The sequence below is a fragment of the Diabrotica undecimpunctata genome, chromosome 2 (genome assembly GCF_040954645.1).
Source record: "Diabrotica undecimpunctata isolate CICGRU chromosome 2, icDiaUnde3, whole genome shotgun sequence".
In the NCBI taxonomy this organism is placed as follows: domain Eukaryota; kingdom Metazoa; phylum Arthropoda; class Insecta; order Coleoptera; family Chrysomelidae; genus Diabrotica; species Diabrotica undecimpunctata.
In genome coordinates this window covers 84,774,863-84,800,947 of record NC_092804.1, presented here as the reverse complement: position 1 = coordinate 84,800,947, position 26,085 = coordinate 84,774,863, and the positions used below count along the sequence as shown (strand labels likewise).

Sequence of the window (26,085 nt, the reverse complement as noted above, 5' to 3'; positions counted from 1 at the left end):
TTACAAAGTTTATTCCTTAAATATATAATTGCACGAATTCCATTGTCCTTTCACTATTCACTTTGTAACCGTTTCAAAAGATTTAAAAGAAACTCATTATATATTTCGATTATATTTTTTTTTTAATAAAACTAATAGCCCCATCTATCTGTCAAGTACCTACCTGTAGCCGACTCAAGGATTCTTCTGTAATTCCCAAATATATCCGGTAGATGAGCATATTTTTCAACTTGTCACTCACGCCCAATTTCCAGATTCAGGCGCCATGACAGCGCTTCGCTCTATCGCTCTTTTCTGTTAAGACCGTCCAACCGTTAAGACGTGTTTCCAAAGTGGGTCTCAATTCAGAGGTGAGCTAATAAATCCTTTTCTTGTCCATATTTCAGATAGATATTTATTTTTTTAGACCCTTATTGGAGAGGCTATAATGCTGATATTATATTTCTAATACTCGTCGCAAGATAGTATTGCTATGGAGTTATTCCAGATCATGGCCCAGTAGCAGTATCTTTTTATGGAATCCCTAACCCCTCTTATCTAGGATGGTGGTGATTTGATATAGTACGTAGCTGAATCAATTTGGTGACTGATTAAATTAAAGAAAGATAGAAGAAAGAAAAATTAAAGAAGAGAAACAGAGCAGATTAAGGTTGTACCAATTTTTATTATACCTACTTTCAAGACAACAGAAATGATTATGAACTCAAAAAAAAATGAAAATATAGTGAAGTGTTCTAATTTAATTTAAAGGTTTATTTTCTTCATTGTTCCTAGTTGATAAATAACTATATTATTTTCAATGTAAACAAATTTCGAAATTTGGGGTTAATATATATATACATTCATTTTCTTTATAACCAATTCTTAATTTAATACGATACAAAGATTTTTTGTTTATTATAATGTTAACATAAAATAATATTTTGGAATCCCTTTGGGATGACGTAACTTTTAATGTTTTCTTTTTGTTCATTACTACGAAATAATAAAGAATAGTTTTCTTGTAAACTTTCAATAAATCTTAATTTTTTTTGCTCTTCCCCTTCGAGGATAAACCAGGGGTGGCGTCCAAAAATAAATAATAATTTCATATTATCTAATTGTGCTTGAATTTAAAATACGATATAGTTTCTATAACCCCGCCCTATTCTCTTCGACAACGAGCGATTCTGGCCTTGTAATATTATTGTAGCACGGCAGTGTTACATAAATGGCGCGCCAATCGTGGAGCGTGTATCTTCATTATAAAAACAACGTAATATGTTTATGATTTCTGTTTACATTTCGTATTTTAGACTCAAGTTGTTTGTGTATTTGCTTTTACCCAATTTTTGTTTAATCAGTTTAACTGGTACGATTTTCGTTTTCCTTTAATTTAATCTTCGTAAAATTACGTAGAAATATTTCCGTCTATTTTCTGAGATCTAAATAAAACGTATTTGGAATGATGTGATGTAAACATTCACTGCTTAATTTCTTTTTGTCGGTATTCTTAATGCGAACGATATTAATTTGTGTATTTACAGACTCGTCTATAATAAACATTCCATGTTAGAGAAATTTTGTTTATGTCCATAAATTAATTCGTATCTAAACGATGGCTTTCTTTGCAGTTCAGTCTTATTTGTTGATAGAACCATAATAATTATATTCCTCAATGTGCTTATTTTAAATAAACGAAATGGCTCTTAGCGTTCGGTATTTGAAAAATCAATTAAGTGAATTTTATTTCTTAACCTTGATTCATGGTTTTTATTCGCAGCTGGGAATTATATCTATATACGTAATTTTAAAATGTGTTATCTGGTTTCGTGCAGAATAATTACGCGAAATATTTTTTGCGAGGATATAAAGCTGAGCTCTTTAACTTTGGATGTTTATGTTTAGTCTACTATCTGTTAAATTTTCTTTTTAATTTGTTTTTCGTTTATTTTAAAAAATTATTTTTTCATAGTTTAACTTTTTCGTACTTTGAAAAGAAAATTTTATTTCCTGAAAAGGAAAATGCTTTCTATAATTTACAGTCCATGGTTCTTTTGTTTTGCAAGTATAAGGAAGTAATGATATGACTTCGTTTCTCTCTGCCTAAGGCGTCTTTGTTGAGAATATAGAGCGGAAATATTGTTATTCTCCTTCTGTTATGTTAATTTTATGTCTTTGTGTGGTCAGATGTAGTAGAAGTATGTTTTTGGTACTGGAATTTATTGTTGTTTGTGGTTTTACCTTTTTCTTTTCTCGATGTCCTGTAGGACGTACAGGCACGTGACCTGTATTATTGTATCTTGAGTTATTTGTGTGATGTCAGACTGTTGTATAAGCAGCAGCTTTCTTTTTTTGTCGTTGACATTTTTGCGGTCTTCTAATAGTTTATTAGACGCTAAGGCTCAAAAGCTTTCATTTATTATCTTGTGTTCATGATATGGCACAAGTGAGGTTGAAGTAGTTTGCTGTTGTCTATTGTGACTCTTTGTATATACAGAGGTGAAACAACCCGCTGCCGCCTATTGTGAATTTATCTTTTATCTTTATGTCGACGTTAAGACCACGTTTGTTTAACAATTGAAATAGTTCTGGTACTACCTTTAAATGACCCACTGAGAATTAAAAGTTTATATTATTTTGACTCTGTTAGAGTTCTGCTAAAGAATGGTAAGCATTTCTTTGTGATTTGTATGACGACCATATTGGATTCAATTAGGTGTCAAAAATGTTTTACTGTTCAACCTTTTTTATTGTTATGGTGTGTTACATCCAACATCATGATTTTTTATTATTAACGATGGACTGTAATATTTTTCTATTTCTTTGGAAAACGGTAATGATTCTTCCGTTCCTTTTAAGTCTTTTCGTAAGTTTTTGTTTCGTGGAAGACTCTTATGATTTTTTTTGTTTCTTTTGGAAACAACAGTTTTAGACTAAACTGTTTGTGTATCGATTATGGTTTGTATGCCATAAACCCATTTTCTTTCTTCTTCTCCAAGATTGTGTATTAACGGTTTGGATTTATTTTCTTCTTTTGTCCTTCTGGAAGTCTTCTTGCTTGGAAATTTTCCACTGTGATCAATCCCAGAGGATATTCTTATGGAACTATTGGCCATCCTGTCTTTCTTCTTTTGCGTTAGTTCAATTTTCAACCAGTGGTTGGAAATTCATTCATTGCTTGACTGTCATAGTCAACTTTATTATTGTTTGATGCTATTTAGGTTGTCTACCTAGTGGATAACCATAGCGAAGCTTGCTAAGACTACTTAGTTGGCCACCCGCCTTTGTTGAGCTGGAAGCATCCCTCTTTTCGCTCCCAGAAACTTTAACACTGGTCTGTTCCACTTTTGGTTAGGTTAGAGCCATATTTATAGAAATTTGCCATTGGTCGTTGTGCCTAATAGCCAACGAACTGTACCTGATGTCGATTCATCAAATCGAGCATCCAGTTTAATTTTGCATGTAAATATGTCGTGATTTTTGTTTATTTTTTATTGTTTTATTTAGACCTAAAAGCTTATCAACCAGTCAGTGTTTCGACGGATAATTCAGATTTGTCTGAAACCGAATAAATCAGTTTTCTTAAAATTTTAATACCTTTCTTCTAAAATGTTCAGTCCATTCTTAATTTTTAATTTTTTAGTTGATTCCCTTTACGCCTTTGCGTACTTAATCTTTGCTACCTTCTCCAGCGACTATTCAATCCCTCCGTGGCCCGTGTACAGGAAGAGTTGCGCTAACGCGAACTTTACCTGGAGAGGATTCGTTTCCTTTCCAAATTTTTTTGGCGTGGGGTCAGTACAGCACTGATACCCTAGTACTTAGTACATTGAATACCACTTTGCTTCGGCAATTCTGTCCCTTAGTGCTTCTTTCCCTTCAGGAAGTTGACACGTTTCAATTTTTTTTTGAGCTGTCTCGACAACCCTTGTTTTATGTCGGTGGTGTTGACTATTAGTCAGGGAGCATCCTGCTATAGTCAAGTGGATTAGTGGACCTATCCCTATTCCAATTAATAATTTTGTGTATCTCAGATGTTGTCGCAAAGAGACGAGCCTCTGGAAGTAGTGTAGGAGACTCCGCACGTCGATCTCCAGAGCAACTCAGTTTGGCTCGCACCCCAGTTCGTTGAACTGTTTTACTTTTTATTATTATAATATTGATCATTTATTGTGTTCAATATGTCTATATATATATGTATATATGTCGTATTTCTTTTCGACATAAATTTTATTTTTATCTTATCTTATTCTACTTCGGTATTATTCTCTCTCTAGTTTGTATTGATCGAGATCTTAAGTTTATGCTACCCCGACCAAGAACCTATATTGATTTTAAGGGTGTTTGCAAAATTTAATCTCATTTTATTTTTAGAATGCCTTGGTAGAGTGTGATATTTTTATGCTTATGTTAGTTTATATTACAATAAATTGTACATACCTTTAGTTGTCTTCAAGTGGATACAAAATTCAATTTATCTTATTTTACGGATTTATAAATCCAAGTAATTTTTTTGGTATCTATACCAAAGATATCAAGATTCCTCTGTCTAGTTACCAATGATAGTGCATTATAGTATCTGTTCATTTGCCTAAGTTTTACTCTTAGTGTGAAGACCTTCGAATTTCGACTCTCTATTCGAAACCCCCCAAAATAATGTTTGAAAAGATTATTGCTGTCTAACATCCTATATTCTGAATGGCCAGACACTGAGGAAGGCTAGGGATGAAGTAAGCGGATTCCCGCTAGTTGACTCGTCGGAATGATAAGCCATTCATAATTGTATTTCAGTAATAAATCTAGAATAACAGCCTCCCGCGTCAGGAAACTTTTTTTAGTTCTCCAATACCTGTTTAGTTATGTAATCTAGAATTATTTAGACCCTACCCGAAGTTGACCCTACCCGAAGTTGACCTACCGATGTTGTCCCTATTATAGGCGGATGATACACGTTAGTTATCACAAATTCTAGTTGTCATACTAATAACTAAACATCAGCTTTTTTTTGTTTCTAAATATAGATGTGTCTTACAGAAATTCTGATGTCTACCTCTCCCAGTAAACTTATTAAGGCTTGTCTTTATAGAACTTTAATGTACCCAATTTTGAACTATTAGTAACTCTTTCCTTTTATTTGTGTATCTCTAAATGTGTCTATAATGACGCGCTGCGTTATTACCTTATGTTATTCGTGGATTAAGTCATAGATGAAAGACTCTATGCTTCCGAACAAACGATGACACATTTGTATTTTGTATCTTATGGCGTTAATGATACGATTGTATTATTATTCTTATGTTATTCGTGGATTAAGTCATAGATGAAAGACTCTACGCTTCCGAACAAACGATAACATTATTTTTTTTTGTGTTTTATTGTGTTAGGTCTCATAACGACTACGCAGTAAATTATCTGTTTTGTATCTTGGTGACAACACTAGTATGTTTTGCTTTATATTACTTATGAAATTTCAAATAATAATATCTTAATTATATTGTTTCGATTGAATGCGAGCATTTGGTCTCAAATAATGATTTGTAGATATGTTTTGTTTTATTCCGCTTTGTTCATGATATTGGTTATAGGTGAAATACCCTATGCATTTTGAGAGTGAGAATGCAATTTTTTTTTGTTTACATTTTTATAGTTGAGTCATTTCTATGCGTTCTGTTTCGCTTTGTTCTGAAATCTTTGAGTTGTTCCCACGTGAGTTGTGAAAGAAGGATTCTGTGAGTCCAGATTGTAGCTATATTTGTCCATTCTGTTTGTCTTACCTCTCCGTATATCTATTCCCACTTTTGAAAAGGTTAGTATGGTGTGCCACCATGCCTAGTCCGATTCCACGCTGGTACCCAGTTGAAATCGTGGGGAGGGCTGTGTAACCGTTTCAAAAGATTTAAAAGAAACTCATTATATATTTCGATTATATTTTTTTTTAATAAAACTAATAGCCCCATCTATCTGTCAAGTACCTACCTGTAGCCGACTCAAGGATTCTTCTGTAATTCCCAAATATATCCGGTAGATGAGCATATTTTTCAACTTGTCACTCACGCCCAATTTCCAGATTCAGGCGCCATGACAGCGCTTCGCTCTTTTCTGTTAAGACCGTCCAACCGTTAAGACGTGTTTCCAAAGTGGGTCTCAATTCAGAGGTGAGCTAATAAATCCTTTTCTTGTCCATATTTCAAATAGATATTTATTTTTTTAGACCCTTATTGGAGAGGCTATAATGCTGATATTATATTTCTAATACTCGTCGCAAGATAGTATTGCTATGGAGTTATTCCAGATCATGGCCCAGTAGCAGTATCTTTTTATGGAATCCCTAACCCCTCTTATCTAGGATGGTGGTGATTTGATATAGTACGTAGCTGAATCAATTTGGTGACTGATTAAATAAGAAGAGAAACAGAGCAGATTAAGGTTGTACCAATTTTTATTATACCTACTTTCAAGACAACAGAAATGATTATGAACTCAAAAAAAAATGAAAATATAGTGAAGTGTTCTAATTTAATTTAAAGGTTTATTTTCTTCATTGTTCCTAGTTGATAAATAACTATTATTATTATTTTCAATGTAAACAAATTTCGAAATTTGGGGTTAATATATATATATATACATTCATTTTCTTTATAACCAATTCTTAATTTAATACGATACAAAGATTTTTTGTTTATTATAATGTTAACATAAAATAATATTTTGGAATCCCTTTGGGATGACGTAACTTTTAATGTTTTCTTTTTGTTCATTACTACGAAATAATAAAGAATAGTTTTCTTGTAAACTTTCAATAAATCTTAATTTTTTTTGCTCTTCCCCTTCGAGGATAAACCAGGGGTGGCGTCCAAAAATAAATAATAATTTCATATTATCTAATTGTGCTTGAATTTAAAATACGATATAGTTTCTATAACCCCGCCCTATTCTCTTCGACAACGAGCGATTCTGGCCTTGTAATATTATTGTAGCACGGCAGTGTTACAACTTAGTCCTTCAAGGAAAAACTAGTCCGTCACGGAAACAATGTCTTCGCTTATTTTAACGATTACAAATAAGTACAGGGTTGTATTTTAACTTATATGCCCGCGGTATATTAAAATAATAAAAAAAAACTCTTTATTCTATTTCTGATCGATAAACTGATCCATAACAAATCCCCGCCTTGTTTTAAGATACAAATATTCCTTTTTTTTTAAGTGTAACCAAAAAAAAATATTATTTTCTCTCAACACAAAATTTTTCTTTTGTAGTCATTTTATCCTATCCTAAATTTTTATTACTCCATCTTAAAATCTATACTATTCTTATTCATGGTATTTGTACACATCCTGGATATTGTAAACTCCTCGTATCTTTTCTGATTCTACATGTCTAAGAACATAGCTGTTTATTCCATTTTCATTTTGTATGATGTATGGACCCTCGAAAATAGGCATTAGCTTTGCACACACGTCCCCCGTGAGATTTGATACTCGTAACGCCCTTACAAGCACCTTTTCTCCCTTCTGGAAAGTCACTGGTCTTCGTTTTCTATTCTGGATTTGCCTTTGGAGATATTTTTCATTACTGCGCTGCAGCCTCCTTCGAACAGTTTCCAATACTATTTGATACTCTCTCTGCTCCGGTTCTTCCCATGGCCGTACTGGCATAATACCCTTCATGACATATTCCGGCGTCTCTTTTGTCACTGTACTTGGAGTGGTGTTCAAGTAGTTTTCGATTTCTGCCACTTCTCTATCCCATCGTCGATGTTGTCCAATGGCAGCAATGCGGAGGAATTTTGTAGTCTCTTGTATAAAACGTTCTGACGGATTACTTTTAGGATGTCGGATACTGACAAAATTTGTCCCTATTCCCCTGTCTTGCAACTGTCTCTTGAATCGGTCACTCCGGAAATACGTAGCATTGTCTAAAAGAATTTTCCTTGGTGTTCCTACGGTGGCTATAAAATTGTCTATTTTTCTCATAATTTCTTCTCCCTTTGTCGTACGGCACGTGTATAGCTTTACATATTTCGAAAAAATATCTACCATCACCAAAATATGTTTGTTCCTCTGCGTGGTCATTATCAGATCACTTAACATATCTATTGCTACAATGTCTAATTTTTGGTGGGATACAATATTTTTAGCCACATTTTCATTTCGGAAATTTCTGCTTTTATATTTTTGACATGTTTCACATCTTTGGGTAACTTCTTTTGCAATCCGGTAATCTTTTCGGCATATATAGTTTTCGCGAAAAACCAGCCAAACCTTCCTGCTGCCGATATGTCCATTGTCCTCGTGTAATTTCTGTATGATCCTTTCTGCCAATGTCTGTGTTATCACGTATAGTTCCTTTCCATCAATTCGTTTGAAAAATATACCGTTTTCACTCTCCGCTCTTCTTTTTTCTCTTTCTTCCAGGTCTTCTTGATTTGTTCTAATTTCGTTTAACGAAAATACACCTTCCTCTTGTGTCAAAATGTTCAGTCCTACATGAAAAGCAATTACTTCCTTTTTCCCCGAGTCTTCATCCCTTGTGAGAGCGTCAGCTATAATGTTGTCTTTTCCTTTTATATATCGAAACTCAAAGTCATACTCCTGTAGTAACAAAATGCCTCTATGTATACGATTGTTAACCAGACGATTTTTCATTATATGTACCAAAGCTGCATGATCAGTTTCGATTGTGAATTTTGCTCCCAACAGATAGAATCTTAACTTATTTACGCAGAAAAGTACGCTAGCAAACTCTAGTTCAGTCACACTGTATTTTCTTTCGTGTGTTTTTGTCACCCGGGAAATAAAAAAAATCGGCAGTTCTTGATAATTTTGTATTTGCGACAAAACTCCCGCAAATTTTTGTATGGATGCATCAGTTCGTAGTATGAAAGGCAAATTGTACATGGGATGATATATTTTCGTTCCTTTCGAGAATTCCTCTTTTAAAATTTGAAAAGCTTTCTCTTGTTCTTCTTTCCAATTCCATTTAACACCCTTCTTCAATAATTTGATCAGAGGAATTTCCTTCTGGCTTAAATCAGGAATTAGTTTTTTAAAATAGTTGATCGTCCCGAGAAAACCTCTCAATGTTTTTAAATTTGTTGGTCTTGGGTATTCATCTATCAGTTTTACCCGGTCCTCGGCTAAACTAACTGTTTGTGTGTCCAATTTAAATCCCAAATATATCACTTCTTTTTGAAAAAATTGACATTTTTCAATATTCAGTTTTAATCCGGCCTTGTCCAATTCTCCCAAAATAATCTTTATGTGTTCCAAATGACTTGATGTATCTGGTGAAAAAATGAGTAAGTCGTCGATGTAGTGCACTATGAAATCTTCATATTTATTTAATATTGTATGGAGAGCTCTTACCAATGCTGCACACGCACTTTGTAATCCAAAAGGTACTACTTTAAAACGGTATACAATACCATCGATTGAGAAAGCGGTGTAATTTCTACATCTCTCTGCTAACGGTATTAACCAAAAACTATGTTTCAAATCAATTTTAGAAAACATGTGTGTTCCCGTAATTCTCCCAAAAATAGCTTCGATGTTGAAAGGTGATTCATATTGAGATACCGTGTGTTGATTTATATTCCGGGCATCCAAACAGAGCCTCAATTCTCCAGTGCTTTTTTTCACAATCACGATTGGGTTGATGTACGGCGAGTCACATCTCTCTATGATTTGATCTTCTAACATTTTTTTAATTTCTCCTTTCACCTCCTGTCGGTATTTATATGGGATCGGATAAGTTTTCGATCGAAAATTTCCTAAGTCTTTAACCTCAAATGAATGTTCATACTTTTTGGCTACTCTGTTTTCTTCATTTATTAAATCTTCATACTTTCTCAATATTACACGCAATTCCTTTTCCTTTTCTTCTCCACACATCAATTTTCTTTCTTTTTCCTCAATTTCTTTGCACATATTTATCTTGTATTCTGCCTCCTCCATTTCGCATACCTCTTCAAATACCACTGTTTCAATTGTACCTCTTTCGTCTTCTTTTGTTAATCTTTCTTCTTTTTCTTCTTCTGGGCTCAGCTCTTCTTTTGAGGACACCCACTTTTCACTTTCTTTTGCTAATCTCCTCTTTGTTCTCTGTCCTTGCTTCATTGCCAAATTCATTTCCACCGTTTGTTCTTTATCTAAATCAATTTTCCGTTTCTCATTTTCCTTTTCCATTTCCTTACTGTCCTGTTCTTCTTCTTTTTCCTCTGTGATTTTCATCGTGTTATTTTTGAAATCTATCACCACATGTTTTTCTGCCAACTCATCCACTCCTACGATCATATCATGCAACATGTTTGGCATCACAACACATTGTAGTGCATAAAATTTCTTATCCAATCGTACTTTTATTCGCATTCCTTCATTTATCGTTGCCAAAGTCCGTTTATTTGCGCCCACTAAATTTACCTTGGGAATTTTGTAAATCAAATTCGTTAAATTAACTTCCTCTATTAGTTTTCTGTTGATCAGTGTAATTTCCGATCCAGTATCAATCATAATTTTAATCGGTGTCTCGTTGATAAAACCATCTACAAATTTCAGATTTGCTCCACTTGTTTTGTCCTTATTTTTTGCCAATTTAATAAATTCCTTCGGGTGACAAAAAATTCCTGTTTGTTTCTTTGTCTTTAGTGAGCGCCTTCGTGAAAAGACGCTTGCTGTTCTTGTTCGCTTCTACTTCTGTCGCTTTGTCTCTCATCCTCACATTCCTCTATGTGTGTGTTGTTGACCGCTCTTCTATTTTCTCTTGGTCTCTCGGACCCGTATCGGTTTCCGCGATTTTCCGGTTCATTCGTTCTATTATTATTTCGGTTTTCCTGATATGTGCGAGTATTGTTTCTATTCTGGTTCTCTCGATATCTGTTTTCGTTCCATTGCCGATTTCTTTGTTCATAGTTTACTCTTCCGTTGTCTCTACTTTCGTTTTCCCTCCTCGGGACAAATTCTCTTCTCGTGTACTCTCTCCTAAAATTTTGTCCTCTATCTCTATAGTCTTGATTTTCTCGTTGTCTATAATTTTCTTGCGTTCTCCTCATTTTTCTTTCTCTTAATTTTGCTTCTCGTATTTGTAAGAATTGACATAAACTGTCAATATCTTTGTAGTTTTGTAGAGTTATGTGATCTAAGGTATCTTCAAAATGTCTGGCTATTAGTTCCACTAGCTGTTCGGACGAATAGTTGTAATGTAAGTGTCTTGCATTGTTGTATAGTTGTAGGGCATATGTTTTTTCTGATATACCCATACTATCCTGGTATCTCCCATTTTGTAATTCCTTGTTTATCTCTATCTGTTGTATTTTCCCCCAGAAATAATTCAGAAATTTTTGTTCAAATGTTTGCCAATTTTGTAATTCTTCTTCTTTGCTATCAAACCATAAACTTGCCTCATCTTTAAGATGGTTCCTTATCGTTTCCTTTGCTGTTTCGAAATTACCGATATGTCGTAATTTCTTTTTTAAATTGTTGATGAAAATTACCGGGTGTAATTTTTTTACGTCCCCGTCAAACTGTATTTTTATGTCACCCGGACTTTGGATGAGTACTTCTCTCCTGTCTCCCATCTCTCGTTGTTTTCTGATATCCTCAATTTGTTTTTCTATTTCTTTCTTGTCTTCTTGTAAAGCCATTTCAAATTTTGTTTCTAACTATTCTAATTCTTTTTTCTGTACAGTCTTAATATCTTTCATTTTAGTTTCTATTTCTTCTCTCTGCATCTCTAGTTTCCTCTCTGTTTCTTCTCTGACTTTTTCTAAACAGACTTTTACCTCATTTTCATATTTGTCCAAACGCTTTTCCATTTTTCTATCATTTTCTTCTAATTTTTGTTCATAGTTTTCCAAACGCTGCTCTAAATTTCTATTATTTAGTTCTATTGCTAGCCTTGTTTCCCGTTGGTTTTCTTCCATTGTTTGTGATGTTTCTTGTTGATTTCTATCCATTTTCTTTGATGTTTCATTCATTGTTTGTGTCTGTATTTGCATCATTGCTAATAATTTTTCCAGCATCCCTGTTTCTTTTCTTTCCTCCATTATTGTCGCATTTCCTTCATTATCCGATCCTTCATCAATAATTGTTTCCTCTTCTATCTTATCCTCTTTCCTTTCTTGCGTTTTGCTTTGACTCCTTGTGGTCGACATGTTGTTTCTTTTTGTTACTGTTTTTTGTCCCCGCCAAATGTGAAATTTTACAACACTCTCTATGTTGCAGAACACGACAAATATTTCTCCCCCAAATATTATCAATTTATCACATAAATTTTAAATTCATCAAAAAATTATATCAATCAAAAATAGAATAAATGTAAAATTGTACCTAGATAAAATAACTCAAATAATTTCATAAATTTTCAAATAAATATATCAAATTCTTTCCGACGGGCAAATAAATTCTCTCAATCACCTGTTTTCCGTTTCTGATCCTTCAAATTCACAACTAGAGATACTTTTAAGCCCCACGTTGGCTCGCCATGTTGTTGTGATCTGCTTTATGATGTCTTATTATTGATTAAGACTAATTTAATTAATCCAATTATTTAATTAATTAGTTCACTAATTTATGCAGAGTCATACAATTCAATTACTATTAAAATTCTCAGGGTGCCTTTTTAATTTTACTTTAATCAGTTTACTTTATATATCTCTTCTAGTGGGTTTAGTATCTCCTAGTTGCTCATAATCGGGATAAAACAGGAAACGGAACTAACATTAAAACAACATAAATATGCACACAAATTATTATTTATTTCAATAAGCAATACGGTGAATGTTAATAAATAACTTTTTGTGGGCAATTATCTTTCCCAACAAACTCCTATACTCTAAATTTAATTTTAATTAACAAACTATCTATTGATCTGCTTTATAATAATATCTACTAAAAAATTTACCATATAAAAAATATAATTTATTCACAAAAAAATAACTCTTTAAAACTTGGAATCTTAGTTCGTATGCTTATATTTGATTTTATCTTTAGAATGTCTTAAAGTTTTCTTTCATTCAAATTATTTGACTGACCTTTAATTTTTTTACACCAATGATGTCTCCTCTCGATCAAACCACAGTTCCTTCCTTGATTGATTATGTCCGGCTACCATCAAATCTTTCCCGTTCTCAGCATCGCTCCAAAACCGCATACCAGCAAACTACTCCTCCGAAAACACAAGCCCAAGCCTCTTTTGACCGGTACTCTTTATTCACAAATTCTCCTTTCTTTCTTAATTAGATCTCGTGGACTATACAGACTCAAAAAGAGGTATTAATCTTCTCGTTTTGATCTGCTCTCAGCTTCCACCTTTTTCACTAACAAACGAAAAACACTCCTACTCCGATTGACTACACGAAAAAACACCTTCTCTTCTGGTCTGCCGGTAACATAATAATCTTTTCAATCTCCCCAGACAACCTTCTCAAACTCTCTCATCCCCCATCATTCCTTTTTAACCAATCATAAGCATTCATCTTTCCCACTAATTTTCGATTCAGAAAATTTCCAACATAATATTTAAAACAAATAAACTAATTTCACTCAAATTACTTTTCAGAAACCATTAACAATTTTGCCTTTTTCAACCGAAATAAGCTTCCAAATTCTTGTTATCTCATATCTAAATCTAATTCTTATTTACTTTCGAAAAATGTCCACCGCAAAATACAATTACAAAGTTTATTCCTTAAATATATAATTGCACGAATTCCATTGTCCTTTCACTATTCACTTAGTCCTTCAAGGAAAAACTAGTCCGTCACGGAAACAATGTCTTCGCTTATTTTAACGATTACAAATAAGTACAGGGTTGTATTTTAACTTATATGCCCGCGGTATATTAAAATAATAAAAAAAAACTCTTTATTCTATTTCTGATCGATAAACTGATCCATAACAATATATATATATATATATATATATATAGTATATCTGATTATTGGTCGTCTTCAGTATGTTTGTTGCAGTTTTAGGGCAAGTATTATTTTGTCCCGATTATCTTCTTTAGAATTAACTCTTAAAACAAGTCATTAGAGTTAAAGTATACAGGACCATAATATATTCTCGATATCAAAAAACAAAGACTAGTTAAGATAGTATATAATATGTGCTATAATTTTTAACTACAAACTAACCCAATACTTTGACAAGTAGATAATTCTTCCAAATCAGCATTCTAGGGGATAAAACAAGAAGCACCAGCCTTCTCGCACCATCATCAAAACTGTTTCCACTATTGTTACAAAGTTCCGCTCTACAAAAACAAATATTTAGTAATGAAATCATTAGACATGATTATTTAGCACTTCAATATAATAAATATAATATAATAAATATCAATATAATAAATATCACGTACCTATTTAATAAATTATCCACAAGTCTTTTTTGTTGTCTTTTATGTTGCCGGTTCGTTCTATGAAAATTTGCCTTCTCGTTTTGTTTATTTGTTTTAGATAAATTTATTGACGGAACAGCGTCCTTTTTTAAAGAACGATGTTTTGCTGGTGTACGGTGAACGATGTATTGCTGGCCCAGCAATTAATGTTTTAAATTACGTTCATAAACACTTTCAATAACGTGCTTAGGGCAAACACGAGCAAATTTAACATTAAAACTATCCTGGCGTTTACACAAATGTTTCCAAAACTTGCATTTTCTTGTCTTTTGGAAAACTATAAAATTCTGAACCGGGTACAAAACTCTTGCACATATTGTCAACGGCACAACCATAGACTGCACACCTCATATTGCGAAAAATTTAAAGCCTTTAATACTCTCAAAATATTATTTTACTAAATATTCTCTATAAACCGTAAATGTACATAAATATCAAAACACAATATGGCAAAATTTAGCACAAGCTGACGTCACATAAGCCACGCCTACATGCGCGGTATCTTATCTGTTTGTATTTGTATCATGCGCAATACGGGTCTTTATTTTGTATTATCAGTTAAAGTATGTATTTGAAAGTGAAAAGGAAGTGCTTAGACGTAGTTTTGACAATATAATTTAAATACGTTTTGTCCACCTAGATTAGTGAAATCGTACACTTTGTGACAGTGCGAATTGCAGATTTTGACAGACTGAAGACGATACGGCGGAACACGTTATGTGCAACTGCCCAGGGTTGGATAGGATAAGGTACAATACATTTGAGCATCATCAATTCGAGTCCTACGACTTCTTAGAAGGTCACAATAGACTTTGTTAAAAATACTGGGCTGAAAGGACAGCTTTAACCTACGGATGAGTATAGACATATAGAATAGACATCTTAGGTGGAGTGGAAGGATGGTTAAGCACCTACTTATATTGAACAAGTTTAACCTAATATTTAACAATTAACTTATATTGAACAATTTAACCTAAACTCGGATTCACCAGTAGATTTCAGCGTTAGCTCTTACGGACAATGTTAATCAAATGGAAGAAAACGCTGCAGCGTTGCTAGTTCATCGTCGACCTTAACGTGGCAGAGCCGGCTTCGAACTTAACACTCCCTTACAAACGGAGCAATTGCAATTTTGCACTAACATTCACTGATTTGCCCTAATGATTGTTCCAGAAAATATTCGGACGTCGTCGTAATATAGTGCTCAAAAATTGATAAGGATCATAATTATGATTTCAAATATTTTAAAAGTTTGTTGAGATCCTAGTATGATGACTTGAATAGAATAAATGAAAATAGACGACTTTAATATTCAACTTTTTGCTGACCCTAGTAAAAAATGGCTATAATGGCAAAATTTATTTTATTTCGTTTAAAATTGATAATAAAGTCGGGGTATTAATATTACTTTAATTATATTAAATTTTTACAAACTTCGGCTATTTCTGGAGTAAAATATTACTTCGATCCTTATCAATTGCACTGTTGTATTTGACGAATAGAAAATTTCTTACATCTCTTTTTATCATATTTACGGAAATGGATGTTTGGAGACCTTTTGAATAGAATTGAAATGAATAGAAAGAAAATGCCACGATTAGTAGATAAACATATCGATGATACATCATTTATATTTTAGTATTATTTATACAGGGTGTTTCATTATCAGTTATCCATATAGTAACTGGAGATACCTTAGCACAAAATACGAAGATTTAACCTAATACACTAATCACATGCTATAATTTTTGTGACTGATATTTTTAAGTTAAAGTTGATTTCATATAATTGAATGAACTATCTTTCAATAAAATCCTTGCAACTCAAAAATATTGGCAATATCATGTTGATGTCTTCTACTTTAAAATGTTTAATATGTCTGATTTGACGATATGAATGAGTCAGATTAAATTGAATTATTAGAAGAATTTTTTTACTAACAACAAAATTTTTGTAATTGTTTAATATTTTGTATTTCGATAATGACCTCCGAAGTAAAAGTCGTAGAATTCGTAGAATAGCTTACTGACTAATGGGAGTTTGTAGAAATGGTTTAACCGTGTAGATATTTCGGTATTGTTGTAATTAAATACCCATTTAGAATTTTCCTGATAATAGTATCTACTAATTGTTATACGAGTGCGTATATCTATAGCAGTTTTGCAGATTGTAGAAACGGTTTAACTGTTTTGTGTGTGCAGTCGAGAAGGTACGTTAACTTGTCAAAAAATAAGTGCAATTTATTTTTAAACTTTTTTTATGTACTGTGTCAAAAACATGGAGCATTTAGAGGTGAAAAGTTTCAAACAAGGACAAATCTTAGATTTATATGCGCGACAAATTATTTTGAATATGTTGATATATACAACAAAAACAAATTCCGATCTGACTCCAACACAAATTGTTTCTACAACAAGTACAGCGCTGAGTGTTAGCGATAGGACAGTCTGTAAAATTCGTCAGGAAGGATTGGATCATAATGGAGACTTACCCAAAATTCTGAAAAACCCACGTAAACGGACCAAGAAGGAAACCAATCGGGAGTTTACCTACGATGAGAATATCAGGAGCCAATTGAGAAGACTTGTTCACATGGAATTTTTCTTAAAGAACATACCTCCCACAATCCAAGCTATCCTGGATGCCGTTAATTTACACGAATATTTGCCTAATTCCGTGATGATCGCCAACGTCCGGAACGGATAGGCACTTTAAGAAGAAGATTTTCCTAAATTTTCAAAAAGTACTCTATATCCACTATTGCGAGAGATGGGGTTTTGATTCAATCATAACCAGTTATAAGGATGCATTTTTAAAAGGCTTGACTACTGGTCTAAATGATCCAAAACAAAGAGGTCCGAGATTTGTCTTGTTACATGTTGGATCTGATAGAGGTTTTCTACCAAATTCAGAATGTGTATTTTTAGCAAAAAAAGATTCAGGCGACTACCATGACGAAATGAACGGCGAGTCTTTCGACGATTGGTTTGAAAATAAACTAATCGCAAACCTCCTTAAAGGAGAAAAAAATGTGGTAGTAATGGATAATGCTCCATATAACAAAATTTCCCAAGAAGCTCCTGGTACAAACAACAAATTCAAGAATGGTTACGAGAGAAGGATATATTTTATGAAGAAGATTATTTAAAGTCAGACCTATTGGATGTAGCAAACAGTTATGCAGATATATACGACGAGTATAACATCAAAACTTTGGTCGAGAAATGCGGCGTAGAAGTATTACGATTGCCTCCCTATCACTGTGAGCTTAATCCAAGAGAGATGGTTTGCGGCCAAGTAAAACATTACGTTGCAGCCCGAAACACTGACTTTAAAAAAGATCGTGTGCAACAACTCATCCATGAAGCGTTTGCCAATGTATCTGCTGAACAGTGGCAAAATTATATACAGCATGTCATCAGATCACGATTTTTCCGAAATGGAGTAGAGACCAGACACTGTTATTGTAAGTCTTATCTTTATTCATTAGATAGCGTTTAGGCTACATAAATTTTTATTCTTTTATTAGCGTAATTTTATTCTTTGGTGTAGACACACTTTTCTTTGTAACAATTGTTGAGACTGTTAATATTAATAATTGATCCAAGATGGTATATATCCTGTCGATATATAAATTAACAATTTAAATTTGTAGCCACTACGGAGCTACGAATTTTTTTTTTAGCAGTTTCCCTAGTAGGCTCCGTTCTGTTGTTACACCCTGTATAATTTAGTAAAAAAGATTTCAAAGAAAATAGTTTTATTAAATTGTGTAATTTACTTTTTACATAGACATATCTTGAAGTTGTAAATAATGTTACATGTACTTCTAATAGGATTGCATGATTTAATGTTATCGTACAGGAGGGCCAACGCGGTCCTGTATCACACCTGCAGACTATGAACGTGCATAGCGGCCTAAGCGGCAACGTCGCTTCTCATAAGCACTATACTGAAATCCTCTCGTGAATTTGTCTATAGACTAAGTTTCCCTGACAAGTTCGTTACCTGTTATTTCAAAACAAATATGTCGACAATCTAAAAGACACATTATTTGATAAATTCAATTTTTTGATAATTCTAGTCCCCTGAGTTGTGGCTGCAGTTATATCAATAATTGCCTCATTTTGTTGTGTATGAGTAACTGACGAATTAAAATATCACATAACTATAAATGCGATCTTTATTTTGGTGATAGTAGATGTAAAATACGGCGAATGAATGTGAATGAAGTTAACCTAATATTTATCACTTTTTCGCCTCGAAATATTTACACAAGCACATAATTATCTCCAAGTTATTACAACACATATTTTACTAAATCCATCTTATTCTGCATACACATATACAAAATATAATCTATTTTTGTGGACATCATGTATTTATTTAGACACTGAAAATTTAAAAAGTTTACGAACATTTAAAACAAATATGTTTGTTCTGATCTAAACATAATTACATACCTGCGAGTCATGAACGATTGTAATAATGATGGTATCATCAGTAATTGCTTTCATTTCCTTATAAATAGCGAACTCCAAATCGACATATCCTCCTCCTTTACCAATTCGATATCCGTCTTTAGAAACTGCAACACTGCCTAATATAAATATATCAAATTTAATATCACCAGTAACTTCAACTTTCTCCCCTATATGATGAATGCCCCAGCTAGAAACTATCGTCTTTATATCTGTTTTTTCATCCAACTTGAGTTTTCTCATGAAACATTTTTGAGATCTACAAACATACAAAAAAGTAATTTTAAAATCTGTAAACTAATATAAATTCATTGTAAAATCATATAATTGGAAAATTATAATAGTATATGGTTTAGTAAGAGGAAGGTCATTGCCAAATACTCTGATATGGTGATTCAAATTCGTGGATGGGTGTCATTTTATAAAATTAAAGATAACTTAAAAGCTCTTTTGTTACTATATTTCTAAATTTTTGCCACCTTCTGCCACGCCCTTTTTAAAATGACGACCGTTAAATGTTAACTGCCAAGATCCTCATTTGGGGATTTGGATTTTTGACTTACACTTAATATCATTTGGCGCGAACCATATCTATGGTGCATTTGACAGTACATATTAAGGTCATCTTATACAGTAATTATTGTATACAGCACACGGTGTCTGTTTTATGTGTAAACACACCTGGAAATAACACAATTGTGTAATTTGAACACAATAAAATTATCATTTTTAATGCATGATATTTTTGGTTTGGTTTTTATATTATAAATAACTGTATATACAAGTAACCGTATGTTACTTAGCCTTCGGTACTTTTAAAAAATTATTTTATTGATCATTTTATTATGATAGCCATTCACGAATTGTGGCTGGTATAAAATATTTTCTTGTTTTCAGAAATTTAGTTTACGAAGACCTCTACCAAGAAATTGTTAACACTTACTGAATTAGAAGATATAAATGACGTAAATATCTCGAATCTGATCACGATGATGTTTCTATTGACATCGTTAAACTTCCTTCTGATAATGTTGATGCTATTTCGGATATTGAAGGGATTGATGACAATGTATTAGAAGATAGCTGTCCCAGAGATGTGCCCGGCAGACTAGAAATTCATTCAGCTGCTTTTAATGTAGCTTCTGCAAGCACAGAATCAAATGATAATATAGCAACAGGTGAACAAAAATAAAAACAAATGTCAAAAACCAAATTTAACTTAACAAAAAATAAGGCCCGATTTTGCAAAATTCCTTGGAAGTAAGTCATGATGAAATTGAGAATGTTCGATAACAAATAAAAAAGCCTGTTTGATGAATAATAACTCATATAGGAAAACAAAGTGTCACGCAGGCTGGTCATAATAATAGGCATAATTTTAGTTTATTAATAAACAAAAATTTTTTAAATTTATAGGATTTCAATTTCTTACTGGATTTCATTATCAAAGCAGAAAATGTATTAGTGTGAATAGTAGAAATGGAAGACTTTTATCACACTGAGTTGTACACAGGAAAAATAAATGATGCCTATGAATTCCAAGGCCTGGGTGTCTCTGTTATAATGAAGAACATAATACTCTGAAAATCGTTCAAATTATAGATTTAACTTCAATAATTTTTTTCACTACTTTTGAACTTCTTCTTTCCTTTCCTCTCATATTAGTCTAAGATCCCATTGCAAAATCACTACGTTCATAATGTAATTAATCAAACTTACATTTTTACATCCATTTAAGAATTGGGGAATACATCGATAAGAGGTTGCCAGTCAAAAAGTGGCCGCAAATAGTTTTAATTAAATGAATGGTAATTTATTTTTGAACAAAAATTTCGTTCATTCATTTTATAAATAAAATACGTCCATGACGTATATGCATGTTTTTTATATCAAATTTTTATTATGATGATAGTTGATGATGTAAGATTCTAAAATGCAAATTTTACTGTATTCATCGAAATAACAGTATAACGAGTTTCATAACTTAGTCAGAATAATCTAACATTCGCCATCCTTGTCAAACCAGTGGCGTTGCGCGCTAGCTCTCTTTCACTTTATCTTTGATACCTCGGGTTTTTAATAGCTGGCAACCCTAATTTGCGACCACATTTTCTCAGGCAACCTTATATCATTAATTTAAAAAAACGTATCTTTTATTACATTAAACATTTACATTAATTCAATTTTATTATTAAACAATATTAATTGTTTGTTAAATATTTTAACACTTTGTGACTGGCAACCTCTTATAAATATATTCTCCTATTCTTAAATGTATGTAAAAATATGAGTTTGATTAACTACGTTATGAATGTAGTGATTTTGGCTATTCGAACTTTTTTACAGCTGTTCTAAAAAGTTCGTTTGTTGTGCAAACAAACCACCCCCTTAGATTTCTCATACAGGACATTCTTTTGCGGCCCGGATTCCTTCGTCCTTCAATCTTTCCCTTTATTATATTTTGTAGAAGTGTGTATTTTTATTCCTGCATTAGATGGCCTAAGTATTCCTATTTTCTCTTTTTTATTTGACTTCTTCATTTGTAACTCGGTCAACCCATTGTTAGAGTTAAAAAGCTGCTAGTCTAAGCGCGTTAAACTGCAGTATTTTGAGTATATATTTCATTTTTTTGGTTTGATGAACTTTGGTCTAAACAGTACAAACACAAAAATGCTACTTTATTGTATGTTCAAACAAAAAATCTAACTAGGACTTTTATTTAATTTTTTATTTAACAGATGTATCTCATTGTAGTTGATCGGATTAGCCAAGCGGGCTGGGCGGCTGGCTTCTCCTTCGCTTCAATGCGAGAGATGTCAGTTCAATCCCGGCTCGGTGTACAGAAAACAAAAAGGCTAACGCAGCAGTTTAAAATTCTAAAATGAATCTGCGGCTTAGTCTAGAATATGCTGGTATCTGATCGGCCTATGGTGGAGCAGTACGGCAAGAGATAAGGGCTTGCGGCTAGGTGATACTCCTCCATAGATCCCTACCGGAAGGGCGTCGAACGCCTAAATACCGGGTATATATATATATATATATATATATATATATATATATATATATATATATATATATATATATATATATATATATATATATATATATATATATATATATATATATATATATATATATATCTCATTGTAACTTTGTGAATTCTCATTTATGTAAAGCATTGTTTTAAATAGTTTATTAGGATTTGTTTTGCGTTATTACATATCTCTTTTCAGTTTCACTTCAAAGGTTAGTTATTTTAAGGACAAAAAAAATATTAATTGACAAAAATATTAATTGAGCTAACCCACATATTTGTTAATTTGCTGAAAATTAAATTAACTTTGTTTATTATTTAACATCCTAATATATTTACCATCTACAATATAATTACAATAAGTAAATTTTCTGACAATATTTAACAATATAAATATTATTAAAGAAAAAATGTTTTGTAGAAAATTACCCATTGACCATTTCCTGTGTATTCTTGACAGTGTAATAGTGTCTTAGGGTTTGATTGGGTTTCTGCTTCTAGATTCTATTGTGAGTTTGCGACTAGTTTATATAGGTCGGCCGGGGTCTATCTTTTGAGCCTTCGTCCGATAGGTTGTGTCATTAAATTTTGGGCTATATTATTGGGGTGGATTGTTAGTCTCTAATCATATTTCTTGGTAGAGTTTGGTGATTAGTTGACAGTTGTCATTTTGAGGTGCCGTGCGATCGTCTTGTTTGGAACGTACCATGAGTATTGGTTATCATTCGGAGGACTTTCGATTGAACTCTTTTAAGAATGTCAATACTGGATCTAGCTGTTATATCCCATCGCTGAATTCTATAGCTCCAATTTAGTTTTAAAATAACTTTGTTAAAATTTTGTTGTCGATTGACAGTTTTGACTTTTGGCCTATTAACCAATATAGTTTGCTGAGTTTAAGTCCCAGCTGTTTTCGCTTGGCAAATATATGTTTTATCCACGTAAGCCTGATATCCAAATGCATTCTCAAGTATTTTATGTCATCTTTCTGGGGCAGAGGTTGACCGTTTAACGATACCGGAGGTCAGTTTCCCTTGCGGTTTGTAAATGTTACCTGCGCAGATTTTGTCTCGTTGGCTCGTAGGCGCCACATTTTTAGCCAAGTTTGTATTGCATTTAGGTTAGCCTGTACTCTATGTGATGCTACGGTTTGGTCTTCATAGGAAGAGATTACTGCTGTGTCATCTGCAAAGTTGCTGTTGTGACTTCTGGTGATGTAGGTAAGTCCGCAGTGGATATTGTATATTGAACACGCCTTGTAGTTGGCTGGATAATTGTCTTGGCACAGTATGCATTTCACATTAGTTGACCTTTCTTTTCTTGGGTTTTTGTCTATTGTGTGGCCTCCGGTGTACTTGACGCAGCGTGGACTGTGAATGCAATATTTCTTTGCATGTCCGTATCTTTGGCACCTAGTGCATTGTGCTATTTCTCTTCTTTGTCGCTGTGGTTCAAATTTTATCTGGTGGTGAAGTAGAAGCTTTAGATTATATGGTTTTGTTGTTTGGTTCTGGTTTAAGATCAACATAAAACATTGGCAGTGGATTTTTAATTCTGTAGTGTTAGGTATTCCAAACGTTCTCTACACAGTTCATGTTTTTCTATAGCTTCTTTTATGTTGTTTACGTTGACTGACTGCTGCATGTTTTTCACTACCACTTGGAAGCTACGTTCTTCTTTTAGATTATATGTATGATATTGCGTTTTCTTGTCTGTTAGGGCTTTAGTTATTATGCTATAATTTTTGATGCTTCTGGTTGGAATTTGACTTGGTCTAAGCTAAGAACCTTTATTTCATAGCTATCTTTGACGATTTCGTCCAGCAATTCCAGCAAAGGGGTGATATTCTTAACCCCACTAATAAATATTGAAGGTGGTTTGGCGGTTTTAGGTTTTTCAGTAATATATGTCTGTGAATTGCTGTCATTTTCGCTCCCTAAATCATCGCCTAGACTTTGAAATCTGTTAGAAGTAGTGGTTGTCGAATTTAACCAATAATCATTTATTTTCGTGTGCTTCACAGTATTTTATCAGGATTGTTTCTGTTCCTTTTTCTGTATGTAACTGCTTCCCATTTTTCTGTCTGGCTCGTTTCGTGTATATATTGATTAAGGTTTTGGTTTTGTTGAGTTAATTGTTGGTTATGTGGTGTAGGTATAACGAAAAAGTTTAGTACATTACCTTGAATATGTTATTACTCAGTGAGCATCTGTGGCATCAGTGTATATACAACATTTTATTTTTCACTTGTGTGTGTGTGTGTGTGTGTGTGTGTGTGTGTGTGTGTGTGTGTGTGTTTGGTGAGTTGGCTTGGAAACTAGTCCTTTAGCCACAGAATTGTAATGTAAGATATTAGTTTTTAAATAATGTAACCAACTTTAAATAAAAAGTTACATATTAGTTCGTATACTTCTCTACTATCTAAGGAGAGTAAATGGGTGATGTTTATGGGAGTCTGAATTTTAAGTTCTGATAGTTTTGAATACAGCTGATCTGTTTCATACCTATGTTTATCGTACTTAAAAAGAATATGGTTGATGTCACATTGTGATATATTATCGCATGAGCATACCCCAGAAGGGATAATATTTAACTTAGCCAAGTGAGCTGGGAATGCACCGTGATTAGTTTTCAGTCGTATAATTGTGGCTGTTAACTTCTTTGGCATTGCATATTTGAAAATATAGTCAACATCTTGTGGCAAGGTAGGGTGGATAGTATAATATTGATTATTTGAATTCGTTGCTATGTTTTTCCATTTTTATTTCCAATTTATAAAAATTTTGTCATAATAATGTTGTTGTAAGTCCTCCAATGTAAATATGGGAATATAGAGTCCAACATGGGTCGCATCTTTAGCAAGCTGGTCAACCAGTTCATTTCCCTCGATACCAATGTGACTTTTAACCCAAATAACTGTAATATCTTTACTATATGTTTTATTTTTAATAGCACAAAGAATATATTTTTCACTTCACATAATATAAAAACTAAAATTTAGACGTTTTTACTTTTATTTTACTGCACCTACAAAATATATATGCATATTTTGTGTGTACCACTGGTGTTACCGGATGATTATGCCCATCGAGCAACATCGATCCCTCGGGCCAGAGGCCCTCTGGCTGGATTATGTTGCTCTCGGGGCTTGATCACCTTAATAACACCCTTAATGAATAAAAAAATATTAAACCATTGTTTTTAATTGATAATGAAGCGCATTTGGTAGGGCGGGCGTTCATTTGCACAATGAGAATTTAAACTAGCAAAAATTTGTGTTAGATCTTGTTTCTCTCTCTTATCCACGCCACAGCCCGAGCGTCCGTCCTGTCATAAGCGAATCATTATCAATTAAAAACAATGTTTTAAAGTGAAATAGGCCCAAAATAGTTATCGGGAAATGATAGAACAAAGTTCTAACTTGAATTTAGGTTGTTAGTAAATTCAAAAATGTTTTTTACTTATGTTCTTGAGCTTTGAAAATCGTAATTTTGCGTTTTTCTCAGTTTTAAATTATTTATAACTCGAAAACGATCAAGTTTACAGAAAAACTACAACAGACCTATTTTAGTCAGAATGATCCCAAAAATTCGAAAAAATTTGTCGGGGCCGAAAAAATTGACTGTTACAATTTGTTTAAAAAAAATTTATTCAAAAAATTTGAACAACTTTTCGCCTGGGCGATCTCTTGAACCTTATTATGGGGTATCTCATGAAAGTGATTATGCAAAAAATCTCATGGGAATATTTTTCCGAACGAACCCAAGCTCTCCGCCTTGTCTACTATCAATATTAAAAATTATTGTTTTTGGTTGTATTAGTTTTTCCACTGATAAACAACTAGCACTAATGAGCTGGTTTTTAATTGATGCTTATACTTCAAAGGTTCGAATGAGGATTAAATTAACTAGCGCTCATTTTTTTTTTATTGTTTAGTGTCTCTATCTGATTTTATTTAACCTTATATTCTTTATTCAGTTCTCATTCTTTCACACTCAAATTACTTCAGAAAGAATTGTTGTAATTTAATTCCTTTTTTCTGGCTCTCGAATCCCACCTTTCTTTGGTCTTTTGTTTCTCCAGCTTACTTAGTCGGTGCTCCATTTCATTCTTCTGTCTTTTTTCTTTTCTATTCTATACTTTCTTTACCTTCTTCCCAATTACATACTAACTTCGATTCTTTCCTTCCTA

General features: G+C 32.9%; 1 protein-coding gene across 1 annotated transcript in view; it reads right to left on the bottom strand.

Moving 5' to 3' along the window:
- lost (methenyltetrahydrofolate synthase domain-containing protein lost) overlaps nucleotides 1–26,085 on the bottom strand; it is a 204,902-nt gene that overhangs the window by 122,766 nt on the left and 56,051 nt on the right. The window contains exon 3 of the mRNA XM_072523177.1: nucleotides 18,843–19,119. Coding sequence (XP_072379278.1) covers nucleotides 18,843–19,119 — 277 coding nt within the window. The remainder of the gene's footprint in view (nucleotides 1–18,842; nucleotides 19,120–26,085) is intronic.